Below are 13162 nucleotides of genomic sequence, written 5' to 3' on the forward strand. Positions count from 1 at the left end.
CAGGTACTAACTAAATATAGTTTCTATTATTTAGAGCAAGTATTATAATTTAGGTATAGGGTAGATAGGGTAGGTATTAGCTAAATACGGTTTCTATTATTTAGAGTAGGTATTATAATTAGGTATAAGGTAGGTAAGGTAGGTGCTAGCTAAATGCGGTTTCTATTGTTTGAAAGTATTATAATTAGGTATAGGGTAAGTAGGGTAGGTACTAGCTAAATGCGATTTGTATTATTTAAAAGTATTATAATTAGGTATAGGGTAGGTTAGTAGGGCAAGATAATAAGGGATCGACTTTGGAAAAAACCTTTAAATATATTTTAAAAATATATAACTAATTTATAAAAATAGATATAACGAAATGAAAAGCGGTTCTAGATAGGCCGAGGTCTAGTCTATTAGAATATGAATCCTATTAGAATATAAATTCTATTAGAATATAAATTCTATTGAAATATAAATTCTTATATAGCCTTTAATATAGTATTAGCCTAATCCTAAGCCTATATATGATTAAAGATACTAATAGGGATAATAAGCTATAGTTAATATATATTCAGATAGCTTCTTTAAGTGCCTCTAGTATTTAGAACAAAAAAAATAAAAATGCTTTTATTACCTACTTCTATAGACCTTACTAGTTAGTCTAGGAGTACCGCCTATAGTACGAATACCGCTATAGTGTTATACCGACTTGTGGCCATTTCTAAGCTGTACTGATTTGCAGCCACCGAGCTATAGCAGATTTTCTAAGGAAAACTCGAAAGACTATTAACCACTTCAAAACTAGTCTTAACTAGGACCAGCTCCCCCCTTCTTCCAAGACGCCGCTACAATCACCTGCAAACTAGGTATCTAGTATCTCTGGATCGACGCCCTCTGCATCATATAGGGCGATATAGAAGACTAGAAGGTCCACGCCGCCCAGATGAGTCGCGTCTACACCTGGTCCTAGTTAACCATTTAGGTGGCGGTGGCACCCACACCCTTCGACCGCATTCTCGGGAAGCGTCACAAAGAGTGGCGACCGCGGGAGATGCGCACGTAGGTGCCAGACGGAATGGCGAGGAACTACCCGGTCTACGCACCCAAACACGTCATACGCTTGGCGATCAACATGATCGTACACGCTTTGCCGTATGCTACGGCTCTGGCCCTCTCCCATTCCGCTCGAGAACCTGGCAGCTTGATAGAATCGGATTCATGATGCTCCTCCCTGCTACAGCCTTTATGTCCCGGTCTAGGACGACGTTACGGATAGGACAATATGATATTTTCCGGTGTGGGGAAGGAAGGGAGGGAGGGAGGGGAGGAGCCTTAATTCCGTTATAGGAGACATATCTTAGCACAGAATATGCCTAACATCTCGGGAATGGTTAAAGATCTTAACAAGTATTAATGCTACTATAAGACAAATGTTCCTAGTTAGGCCAAACATATATCTATCCCTACATTGCTTGCTAAACTTACAGCACTTCTCGCAGCGCTTTGTTTGCCTTGGGAAGCTCGGGCGTGTAGTCCAAAGAGCCCATTGTCATATCAACCGTCTATCTGACAAGATACACTTGGCCCTCAAACGGCTCGAGCTGACCAAGTTTCCGCATCCCCGAGTGCGTGGCCATGATGGGTATTAGCTCTGGGTTTTCTGACGCGCCAAGCTCTGCCGGGCTGGGTACATTCCAGGTCTGGTCCTCCGTGGTGAAGTTCAGAACCACAAGCACCCTGTCGCCAGCGCCATGGTCTGGCTCCTTGAGATACATAAATAGATTCTTGTCGTCGGGTCTCAGGTCCTTGAAGTCGCCGTACACAAGTAGATGGGCGTACGCTTGGCGGAAGCGGAGCATCTTGCGCCAGAATGCGAGCACACTGTCTGGATCGTTGAGCTGCGAGGCCACGTTGATCTCGCTGGCTAGCGGGTGCGTCTTCATCCACGGCTCCTCAACTTTCTTGCCAGCCTTTTCGGCGGCCTCGGAGAATCCACCGTACTTGGCCTGGCCATTCCAAGGTATGGGGACCCTAGCATGGTCTCTGGCCAGGTATTGCACGGCGTCAAACGCCTTGTCCAGCTCGACCTTGTTGTCGGCGCCATAGCGCTCCTTGACCATGTCGTAAAACAGTGTACTGTCGATGTCCTTATAGTTCTCGATGGGGTACGCGTCCTTGGGAAGGTTGACGAGGCCAATCTCTTGGCCCTGGTAGATGTACTGTGTGCCGCTCAAGCAAGCCTGCATGAGAGCCAGCAGCTTGGCGCCCCGAACGCGGAACTCGGGCCGGTCGTCGGTAAAGCGGCTGACTGACCTCGCCTGATCGTGGTTCTCGATAAACACGGTGGACCAGCCGTCGGTGCCGCGGATCAGCGCCTGTGTCATGTCGACTGCCGCCTTGAAGTCGGGGAGAGTGAAGTTCCTGGGCGGTGTCGCGAACTTGTGCGTCTTCCCCATGCCGACGTCGACCACGTCGAACTGGAACACCATGTTGAGCTGCTTGGCCTTTGCGCTGACGTACTGGAGCACGCGAGACGTGTCGGGGGTGCAGGGCAGCTCTCCGACCGTAATGGCACCGTACTTGGTAAGTATGGCGTTCATCTCGCTGAGGAACTCGTGCATACGGGGCCCATTGCAATAGATCATGCCGGCGGGCTGGTAGGGCGTGCCAGGATCGACAATGGGGGCGTCTGGGAGGGTAGGCGGTTTGCTATACATGTTGACCGTGTCGATGCGGAAGCCATCAACCCCGCGCTTGAGCCAGAACTCCATAGCCGAGGCGTAGATGGCCTTGCGGGTTTCGGGATTCTCCCAGTTGAGATCGGGCTGCTCGGTCGCGAAGAGATGCAAGTAGTACTCCTGCGTGAGTTCGTCCCACTCCCAGGCACTGCCGCCTCCAAAGTTGCACCGCCAATTGTTTGGCGGCAGCCGCTCGCCAGACGGGGAATATTTCGCAGGCCGCCAGATATACCAATCGCGCTTCGGGCTATCCTTGCTAGAGCGGGACTCCTTGAACCAAGCGTGCTGGTCAGAGGTGTGGTTGATGACGAGGTCGAGCATGATGCGCATGCCCCGGGCATGCGTCTCCTTGATCAGCGTCTCCATATCCTGGACGGTGCCGTACGGCCGGTAAACGTCTTCATAGTTGGAGATGTCGTAGCCCATATCCACCTGCGGGCTGTCGTACATGGGGCAGATCCAAATGACATCGACGCCAAGGCTAGCTATGTAGTCGAGCTTAGATGTGATACCAGGAAGATCGCCGATGCCATCGCCGTTGGAGTCGCAAAAGGATGCTGGGTAGATCTGGTAGACAACCGCCTGCTTCCACCACTGCTTTTCGCGGGTGTTTACGGTCATGGTTAATTATGGCAGAAGGGGATTCGAAGAAAAAAAATGAATGGAAATTTGACGATGATTAACGACTTTTCGGTCAAGAAGAATGAAGGTCTGTTTAGAAGAAAGAGTATGGATAAAGAGGAAGGAGAGGCACGGCAACTCCAAGCAACCAACGAGCTCGCATCGCTTTTATCCCGTGTCAACGCCGCATTGGTGGAGTATGTACATACATACAGTACATACAGGCGCAGCAGGAGCAACAGCACGCCAAGTCCAACCACGGCCTCTCACAGCACCGCCTGGCGGGCCCTGTAGAGCAAGCGGAGTTGATCGACCATGCCGGACCGACAGCTGTGTCCGGTAGGTCCATGATAGCAAGACAAAAGTGTCGGTCGCTGCGGCACGGGTAAAACGTGATATTCTATCCGTAATGGTTGGTGGAATGGCGCTACCAGAAAAGGCAATTCAGGGACGTAACAAGAGGGGTTTATTGGCAAGCTGCATGTGTGATTTGTCTATTGTCGGACCGACAAACTTACGTTTTGATTGGTCCTATGTCGGGCCGACAGCAAATCCTACACTGTCGCGTGAGCCGGTATACACATGTCCCCGATCCTGCACGTGGAGAAAATTGTCGGGCCGATACAACACAGTGCCGAGAGAGCTTCTCGGTCTTGCTAACATGGCGCGGCAGAACGCTAATAGCGACGAGACCGGGTCTTGTACGCTCGATACGGTAGGGCAGTCCCCACTTATCCCCTGATGTGGCTCGCAGCCCCATGGGGAATGCGAACCCCAGGTCTTCCCCTCTCGGTTCCCGATTCAAAGTATTAACCAGCACGTGTCAATGAGGTAGCAGAGGATGCACTCTCTGCAGAAGGACCCAGAAGTAGAGGGGACTCGGAAGTCGGGGGGCAATTTGGGACGAAGCTCCAGCACTCACGCTGCTCACACCAGCTCAAGAACGGTTCATCACGGCTTTCGCCAGAAGAAAAGCATTGCTCTACACATGTCGGACCGACGAGATCATCGTGCACCAATTGGCATAGAGGCGGCTGTGATTGAGGTTTATAACCGCATCTAGGCCCAGATTCCGGCTTTGTGGAAACGGCACCACTGGGTCACAACCTCCCGGATTCGGCTCTCTGTGAGGCCTGTGATTCGTTGTTCCCCTTCGGCGTACTCCGCTAGCGAGCTCCCCAGACCCCAGACCCCAGACCCCAGACCCCAGACCCCAGTCTCTGTCCCCGTCTTTGCTTGACGGCAGCCAGACTCATCATCCTAACAACCGAGAACGGGGATCCCCGCTACGTGCACGCTCTCTTGGAATGTCGTCTGCTTTCTGCATGATAAAACGGCCAATGTCCCCATGAGTCTCCTCGACGACACATCAGACGCTCCTCGTCGGGTCCCCGGCATCCAAACACACTTCTCACTGGCTTGATACGCTTCATCGCGTTCAGCGTGTTCCGTTCTCCCGGAGTCAGTTCCTCTCTTCCGTCCCGTTCCATCCCGCTTGCTCTGCCTCCGGACCCGTCAACTTGAACACCATCCATACCGGCGCGATCATGTCTCCCGCAAAGGACGATGACGCCGTGGAGCGGGTGGTCGTAATTCGGCCCAACGTGGACAAGTCGACCGCCCTAGAGGCGGCGGCAGCTACCGAGGCCGAACACAACATGGGGCTCTTCAAGTCGCTCAAGTTGTATCGGAAAGCCTGCCTCTGGTCCATCTTCCTGTCTACCTGCATCATCATGGAAGGCTTTGACTACGCCTTCCTGGCCAGCCTCTTCGCCTACCCGCCCTTCCAACGCAAGTTTGGCGTGGCCCTGCCCGACGGCACCTACCAGCTCACGGCCGCGTGGCAGACTGGCCTGACCAACGGCGTGTTGGCCGGCCAGGTCGTAGGCCTCTTCGCCAACGGCATCATCGCCGACCGCTTCGGGTACCGCAAGACGCTGATCGGTGCCCTTGTGGCCTGTATCGGCTTCATCTTCATCATCTTCTTTGCCGAGACCTTGGTGCAGCTGCTCATCGGCGAGATCCTCATCGGGATCCCCTGGGGCGTCTTCCAGACCCTCACGACCACCTACGCCGCCGAGGTGTGCCCGACCCATCTCCGGGCGTACCTAACGACCTACGTCAACCTGTGCTGGGTCATTGGCCAGTTCATCGCCTCTGGCGTGCTGCGCGCTATGCTCTCGCGCGATGACAAATGGGGCTACAAGATTCCCTTCGCCCTGCAGTGGGTGTGGCCAGTCCCTCTCATCATCGGCATCTGGCTGGCGCCCGAGTCTCCCTGGTGGCTTGTCCGCCACGGACGCCTCGAGGAGGCCAAGCGGTCCCTCGCCCGCCTGACCACGCGAAACTCGGGCGTCCCCTTCCGCCCCGACGAGACGGTGTCGATGATGGTGCACACCAACGAGTTAGAGAAGGAGCTATTGGCCGGCACCACGTACGCGGACCTCTTCAAGGGCGTCAACCTGCGCCGGACCGAGATCGTGTGCATGACGTGGATGATCCAGACGCTCTGCGGCGCCGCGTTCATGGGCTACTCGACCTACTTTTACCAGCAGGCCGGCATGGCGATCGAGAACTCGTTCACCATGTCGCTCGGCCAGTACGCGCTTGGCGCTGTCGGCACATTCACGTCCTGGTTCCTCATGCAGTGGTTCGGGCGCCGGACGCTGTACCTGTCCGGCCAGGTCGTCATGTTCTGCTTGCTCCTCACGATCGGATGCGCCTCCTTCGCCGGCAAGGACAATGTCGCCGCCCAATGGGCCATCGGCTCGCTCCTCCTCATCTACACCTTCACCTACGATGCCACGGTTGGCCCGGTCTGCTACTCCCTCGTCTCAGAGCTGACCTCGACCCGGCTGCGCACCAAGTCCGTCGTGCTCGCGCGGAACATGTTCAACATCATGGGCCTCGTGTCCAACATCATCACCCCGCGAATGCTCAACCCGACCGAGTGGAACTGGGGCGCCAAGTCGGGCTTCTTCTGGGCCGGCACTTGCTTCCTGTCTGCCGTGTGGACATACTTTCGCCTGCCCGAGCCCAAGGGCCGCACCTATGGCGAACTGGACGTGCTGTTTGAGAATCGTGTCAGCGCCCGCAAGTTTAAGACGACTGCCGTGGATGACTTTGCCGGGCGCAGCAGCGAGGGTGTGGAAGAAAAGGAAAAGGCGCTAGAGGTGGAGGATGTTGTAAGGCGCGTGGAGAGCAGGCCGAATTAGGCTCTCCGAGACCGGAAGGGTGGGAGACCAAAGGAAGCCGGCTAAGTACGGTATGGGCCACAAGGGTTGCCTAGAACGAAATTGACCAGAGTATGAGAAATATGTCTCTCGGCTTCACCATTGAAGGTACTCTTAGCTGTCCTTTGTGCTAGTAAGGATTGGAACAGCTTGGAAAGATTCTGCGCTTGCATGGTGGCCGCGAACCAGTGAATAAGATCAGTGCCTAATTGAAGCCAAGCTTCAATGATCAAGTCTCTAAGATGTGTAATTATGTATACACATTGAAGAGCGAAGGAAAGAGCTTCACTTCTATATAATTACTGGCCTAATCCTCCAATATTTATCTCACCGGCCATTGGATGCCACACTCTTGGCTGCCCGCGTTGCTCTTTCCCTACATATCTCCTGTAACTGAGAAAGCATTTGCCACCAAGGTGTGGCTAGGGCTGCGAGTCTGTTGGTATGGAAATACCCCGATAGGGTCAAGCCTGTAGCCTATGAAGCGACGCTTCATGCCTACTGTGGGCCTCGACGAGAGGTGCGCGAAGCGTACATACACCACAGTCAGGGTATTTTAACGAGGCAAGTCTGACAAACCTCGGTCGTTCTGACACTAATTATGTGTACTATACATGATGGCTAGACGATACAAACGGCAATGGACAGCGTTAAGAGGAGAAACAGCGAGAATGCGAAAAACAGAACGAAGGCCGCGATGCCCTGAGCCCGGTGATTAGGAACATAGGAAATCAGACTCTCGGCGAGCAGATTCTACCTGTCATGAGTGTTATTGGGATGGAACATGAATCATCGCTCATTCTTGCGCCGAGGGACAACGACTCGAGTCCCTTAATTATCCTTCCGGGGTCCTTCCCAATGTTCCAAAATCCACTACCGTGTACATTTCCCGCAAGGTAGTCAACTTGTCTAGGAGGTACTCGCGATGATGTTTCTGGGTGCGCTCAAAGCTGAATATGAAGCGGACCAGGAACAGAAAATCCTCCACGCGGGCCCGGGCCTCTTCCTGAGTCTGGCCTGGCCCGCGCGGTAGGGCGAGCACATCGGCCACGGTGCTGGTGATCTCGAACAGTTTCTGCAGGATGCCGCTGCCGTGAGTAATGATGCTCGACGTGTGGCGTAGACGGCTGACGAGCCCGCGCAGCTGTGCCGAGAGGCGCTGCGCGGGGAAGTGCAGCGAGAAACCCTCGTGGGCGTCGCGCGGGGGTGCCGACCGGAGAAGGCCGTGCGAGAGGGCGAGCTGCCAAACCAGGGTGCGCAGCCAGAGGCGCGTGACAAAGAGGTCGACGTGCTGCTCCTCGCTCAGGGTCCCGGCGCCGCTGGCGGCAAGGTCGCGGGCCGCTTCCGCCGTCTCGGCCTCGTCGGCATCGAGTTGTGCCTGCTTGTGCTCGATCCACTCGGCCGTGATAGTAGGTGCGTCCGGTATGTCCTGGGCGGCCCAGTGTGCGAGCAACGGCGCATCCATAATCTGGAACAGCCGGATCAGGCGGTTGAAGCCTACCGTGACGTGGGGCGGTACGTCCGGGTCGGTGATGGGCAGGCCCGTCCGCAGCGGAATCATGGTGCAAGGATAGCCCGACATGACACATAGGAATCGCTCATGTATATAGGCTTCCCAGTACATGCGCTGCTGGCGCGAGACTTCGCGGCGTGTCAACCCACAGAGGTTGTCCTCGGAGTATCGGTGTATGTTTAGCATCTGAATCATGGTGATGGCCTCGCGGAGGCTTGCGAAGCTACGGTCGAAGCGCCTGAAGGCCATGAGCGAACATTCGTTCCATATCCCGACCATGGCTCGCTTCACCGTCAGAGGCATCTCGTTTAGGAGGTAGTCCGCCGACGTGTCCCTCCCCATGTCGGCCTTGCGGTAGGCCCACAGGCTGTGCTGAAGGAGCAACGTCATCTGCGACGCGACGTTGCCGTGAAGGTTCCAGGATGGCTGCGTTAGGTTGAGGGTGATGGCGCCAAAGGCGTGGACGAGGGCGGCGTCCTCATAGCTCACGTGCATGTTCCCGATGGCAGAGCGCATCTCGTCGGGAGTCAGCACGGGGTTGACAGGGTAGACGAGCTGCTCGTACTCGGGCAACAGCCTCAGGAAGAACTCCTGCGAGAAGCCGGCGGCCAGTGGGACCGGCTCGAAGCAGCGAGGCGGAGATGGCGTGGCGGCATGGCCCCAGTCGAGAATGCCGGCGATGGAGGTTACGGCGGGCGCGGTGCTTGTGGTTGTGCCGGCGGGAGGTGTGCCCTCGCTGCCGGCGTGGTTGATGGTCTTGTTGCGAAGCTGAGCAACCAGATGGCCGCGTACGCCGGGTTTGCGCTTGGCTGGTGCGGGCGCAAAGGTGCAGGCAAGGTTGAGGTGAGCGCACTGCGTGCAGGGCTGCGTGCGACTACATCTCACTTTCCGAACCCGGCAAGCATTGCAAGCCTGTGAAACCTTGGTGCTCATGGCATTCGCCAATCACTTCTTACCCCCAGGGGCAGTCTCGGTCGCGTCGGGCGCGTATGAGGAATCGATAACGGCGGTTCGGGGTGTCGTGCAAGTGTAGCGCCGAGGAATCATGTCGAAGCTCCGGCGCTGGCGGCTTGATTGCGCAACCATCCACTAATTATATCTGTGCTCGAGAAAACCCAGATATCGGTCCCATGCAGACCTGCGGCGATGCAACGTACTGCGTGGTTTTGGTAAGCCCAGCAGGTCAACGACCAGAGGTCGGTTTCTCGGGTCGTCGAAAGCCTTCGGTCAGGGCCGGTCTTCAACTTCCAGGCCCGGAGGGATGAAAGCTCCGCTGCCTTTTTAACTAGCGCCTGCCCCCCAATGACGTTTAGCGCTTTAGTTACTCGCGGTCCTGCCCCACTAGCGACTCAGTTTGGGAGTCACGGTTCCCGCTCCAATGGATGCCAAGACCAATATGAAAGTTCCGTCAAGACTTGGACCGGCAGGAGCACGATTTCAAGAGTCTAACAACCTGGAACATCAAGTGGCCTATACGTCGGTCGATAAATTAGTAGTCAACCTCCGTCGTTTGGACTTTGATCTCCCGGTATTAACCCCCAGTATTTAGCCACGCCCGCGAAGCATCTGAAGGTACCTACCTATCAGAGGACTTGATCTTGTATGTATGTACCAGGAATTGTGGCATAATTATCATGGCTGTAGAGGGCTTTTTATAGTCTTGGTCGCAAACTAGCGCTTCTCTCCATCCATTAGTTTAGAGCGAACAACGCGTCCTGAGAGTGCCGAGTATTCAATTAATTAACAGTTGTGAAATTGCAAAAGCGACGCCGCAATTGCTGCTTCCAGCAATTGCACCTAAGTAGGTATTCTGACAACAGTCAAGAGAGCTGTAATTACGTATTATCCGTTCCAATTGTGTAGTCATTTCGATATTGCAGTTCAATTTCCGCCCTTCCAGCTCTCTCCGTCCATTTCTATCCATCCATTTCAGCCACTTCGCCGTGTCTTCCCGTGCTCGATCGACTCTTTGCGTTCCCGTTGCCTTCAGTTTCGCTCTTCACAACGGCATGATAATAGGGCACAGACCTCTTATATGCCACGCACCGGTGTCGAACGCTTACTTGGAGACCTCACCACCGTCCTGCTCGTTCTGGTCGGTGTTTGGCTTCCAGAGGTCCGAGTTCCCCAGCCTGTCCGCGGTAAGACCGGCACGCCCTGGAGATTTCATGCCAGCTTCGAGCTGTCGTTGATACGACACATTGCGTAACCGATTTGCCTCGGCCGGCGTCAGACGAAGCTACAATCTCGCCGGTTAGCATCACATCCTTACCGCCAATGCCCTGTCAAACTCACTCACATATATCTCTACCCCAACAGCGTGTAACGCCAATGCAAGCCAGAGAGCCGCTCCGAAGTTGTGGCTAAAACTGGCCATTCTATTGCTTCCGTCCCCGGCCATCGTTGCGGGGACAAGCACATTCGTGCTAGTGTCTCCATGGGTGAAGTATGATTCGCATGCAGGGTAATCCTGGAGGATTCGCTCCTTCTTACTGATCAAACTGGCAACCTCGGCACACGGCATAGGAACAAAGTAGTCCTCATTGCTGGTGATTAGTGCCATAAGGAAGAGAACTGGGCGTACTGTAACGATAGAACCAGCCTTGGACAGTCAGAGTATGCTCGATGATGCTGATGGGGGCAGACTCACATAAAACCAGGCTCTCAACATCCACTCCCGATGTTGCTCAATTTGAAGACGCTTGATGTTATACCAAGCAAGTGCCAGGCAGACAACGAAGGCAATAGACAAGACTCCGATGCTCGTTTGAACCTCCGTTCGGCCGCCAACCGAGTTTCTGGCAAGCATGATGGCCCCGGCTGTTGGTACCAGGCTGAGAATGATGATGAGATACCCATTGATGCGGTGGAACAGCACGACGCTGCGGCGGATGATGGGAACAAACTGAAGAATGACGAGCAGTGATCCTGGAAGAATGGTGCCCAGGTGCAGAATAATGCCGATTCTGTCGATAGAACCTCGCGTATAGTAGTAGCAGCCCAGAGGCCGGTCTCCGCTCTTCGATTCGCAACTTCTATCGATCGCGAGATATTGCAACCGAGCAAGTGTGAAGCCGGTAAAAGCTCCGGCGAAGATGAAGAATAAAACAAAATTGTAACCTTTGGAAAATCCCATCGGATGGTACACCCTGCGCGCAAAAGCAACGAAGGCATGTCCGGAGCGACTGTTGGCAGCCATCTTGTGCGCTTTTCTCGACAGGTTGCTTGGGTGAGGACTGTTCGTTTGGCGACCTGCCCAGTGCACGACATAGCGAGTTAGTTCGTTCATAGTTATAATTATACTTTTTTTTATTTCCCGCCAAGCTTGGAGTCTGGTAAATGCATTTGGACTGAAGGCCTATCTCCTACAATGCGAATGCGACATAGTTGATAGACTACAATGTGCTTTGGCCTCGAAGACTGCCAAACAGAGTGAAGCCCTAGAAGAAGCAGTATTATAGCAGTATTACTCCCGGTAATACACGGCTAGCGAGTGCGAATGCGGCCGAGTATCGCCTCCCTTGCCGGGCCGGCGTGATTGAAGCCCGACATTACGCGTTTAGTTGCATTGCAGCTGACGAAGCGTCTGCACTCAGGGCGCGCCGCCACAATGCCTTGACGTAAGCAGCAACGCAAGTCTAGCAAAGAGCTTCAAATTCGATCAACTCTTTGACGTATGTACGATGTGATGCCGAACCAGAGTAACATAGATTGTCAACTCAAGTACTTGTTCTGATGTGAATCATGCTTGAATTCCTGGCCTATGGGCAGTTCAAAAACACTAACAAACCTAATTACTAGGTAGGTAGCATGCTAATTGATAGCAACCCTCTGTAACCCTACCATTGTTTATTGGTAATAACTGACTTGCAGCAACCAAGACAGCTAGCAAGTAATAGCCACTTAGCAAGGGATATGATAGCATAAATCTCTTGGCTACAAACCCGGTCCAAAGTAGAAGCACGAAGTATTTCTGCCTGTTTTGGCCGAGAGACAGAATACCTATATACCTATATTTGAAACAAGCGACAGAGGTACTCTTTATACAATACTGCCGTGTGTGAATCGTCTGACCCAAATGTGGGATAATGCAAAGACTGAGTTCTGTTTCATCATTGCTCACAGGTAACTAAAGTAAGTTCACCGTTAAGCGATGGATACTACTCCCAAGAGTTGCATAAATGGGATAGCTATCCGCAAATAGAGTAATCTTATCGAAGCGTCTCATCAATGCTTCAGGCACAGCCCGATTACTGTGAAAAACAATGTTTAAGGGTATGTGGCGGTTATTCCGCACGGCACTATACGAAGCTTCTCAAGAAAAGCGGTGTCCAACAATTACTAGTAAGGCTAGCATGTATGTACATACATACAGTACATAATTACACTACGCCCCAAACTAACACCTGCACCAAGTTTCGCATTATTTCGACCCCCTGACTAATGCCATCTTCCTGTTTTCCTCGTTTTCCCGCCTTTCCGGATAAGGAATGGTTCAAGGGAGTGCCTGAGGAGCAAAGCTCTTGTCGGGGGTGACCGGCTGGCCATTGACGAGCTCGGCGTCACTGTAAGCGGGCCAAACAATGAGATGCTTGCTCCAGTCCACCACAGACCACGTCGTGAAGCCCAGCGGGTCCCAGCCGGAGCTGATAGTGTAAGGGCCGCATGTAATGCCGTTCGTCGACGTCTGGCTGGCCGGGTTGCCGGTCACATTGTAGGAGCATTCGGTGACGGGTGCGATTTGCGTGTCGACACCAAATGAAATCTCGCACGAGGTGTCATCGTCGTTGCAAGTACGGGTGAACGACCTGATGATCCACTGGGGAACGTCGGCCATGGCAGAGACCGCTTCAGATCGGGTGTTGGGAGCCGGGGCAGCGAAGGCGCTGCTTGCGGCGGCAAGAAGGCCGATAAGAAGAGTGCTGTACTGCATGTTGACGGGCGATGGCGCTTCTTAGTCTTTGGTCTTTGGCGGTATGGGATGAGACTCGGAATTGCTGAAGGCTGCTAAGGATGTACTGGCGTCTATTAGGGCGTTCGTCATGGGGTTTGTTCCGTGGTTATATACCGCG

The 13162-nt window shown here is 53.7% G+C and overlaps 5 protein-coding genes across 5 annotated transcripts; 1 reads left to right on the plus strand and 4 right to left on the minus strand.

The window, feature by feature from the left end:
- Positions 1–1400: 1400 nt before the first annotated feature.
- Positions 1401–3485, minus strand: MYCTH_2303065 (glycoside hydrolase family 13 protein). The gene has a single exon (XM_003662401.1). It carries the CDS (start codon positions 3342–3344, stop codon positions 1548–1550), a length of 1797 nt encoding a protein of 598 aa, XP_003662449.1. The 5' UTR covers positions 3345–3485; the 3' UTR covers positions 1401–1547.
- A 1406-nt stretch (positions 3486–4891) lies between these two features.
- MYCTH_50903 (sugar transporter-like protein) lies at positions 4892–6559 on the plus strand (the record flags this gene model as incomplete). Its single annotated transcript, XM_003662402.1, has 1 exon — positions 4892–6559. One exon carries the CDS (start codon positions 4892–4894, stop codon positions 6557–6559), a length of 1668 nt encoding a protein of 555 aa, XP_003662450.1.
- A 531-nt stretch (positions 6560–7090) lies between these two features.
- Positions 7091–9333, minus strand: MYCTH_2303067 (uncharacterized protein). The gene has a single exon (XM_003662403.1). It carries the CDS (start codon positions 9021–9023, stop codon positions 7413–7415), a length of 1611 nt encoding a protein of 536 aa, XP_003662451.1. The 5' UTR covers positions 9024–9333; the 3' UTR covers positions 7091–7412.
- A 397-nt stretch (positions 9334–9730) lies between these two features.
- On the minus strand, positions 9731–11521 carry MYCTH_2303068 (uncharacterized protein). The gene is made up of 4 exons (XM_003662404.1): positions 10741–11521; positions 10390–10692; positions 10119–10329; positions 9731–10057 (listed from the first exon to the last, which is right to left on the minus strand). The coding sequence occupies exons 1-3, from the start codon at positions 11287–11289 to the stop codon at positions 10150–10152; spliced, it is 1032 nt and encodes a 343-aa protein (XP_003662452.1). The 5' UTR covers positions 11290–11521; the 3' UTR covers positions 9731–10057; positions 10119–10149.
- A 909-nt stretch (positions 11522–12430) lies between these two features.
- Positions 12431–13097, minus strand: MYCTH_2314963 (uncharacterized protein). The gene has a single exon (XM_003662405.1). The coding sequence runs from the start codon at positions 13021–13023 to the stop codon at positions 12586–12588; it is 438 nt and encodes a 145-aa protein (XP_003662453.1). The 5' UTR covers positions 13024–13097; the 3' UTR covers positions 12431–12585.
- Positions 13098–13162: the final 65 nt, after the last annotated feature.

Source organism: Thermothelomyces thermophilus, chromosome 3 (assembly GCF_000226095.1).
Source record: "Thermothelomyces thermophilus ATCC 42464 chromosome 3, complete sequence".
NCBI classification, from domain to species: Eukaryota; Fungi; Ascomycota; class Sordariomycetes; order Sordariales; family Chaetomiaceae; genus Thermothelomyces; species Thermothelomyces thermophilus.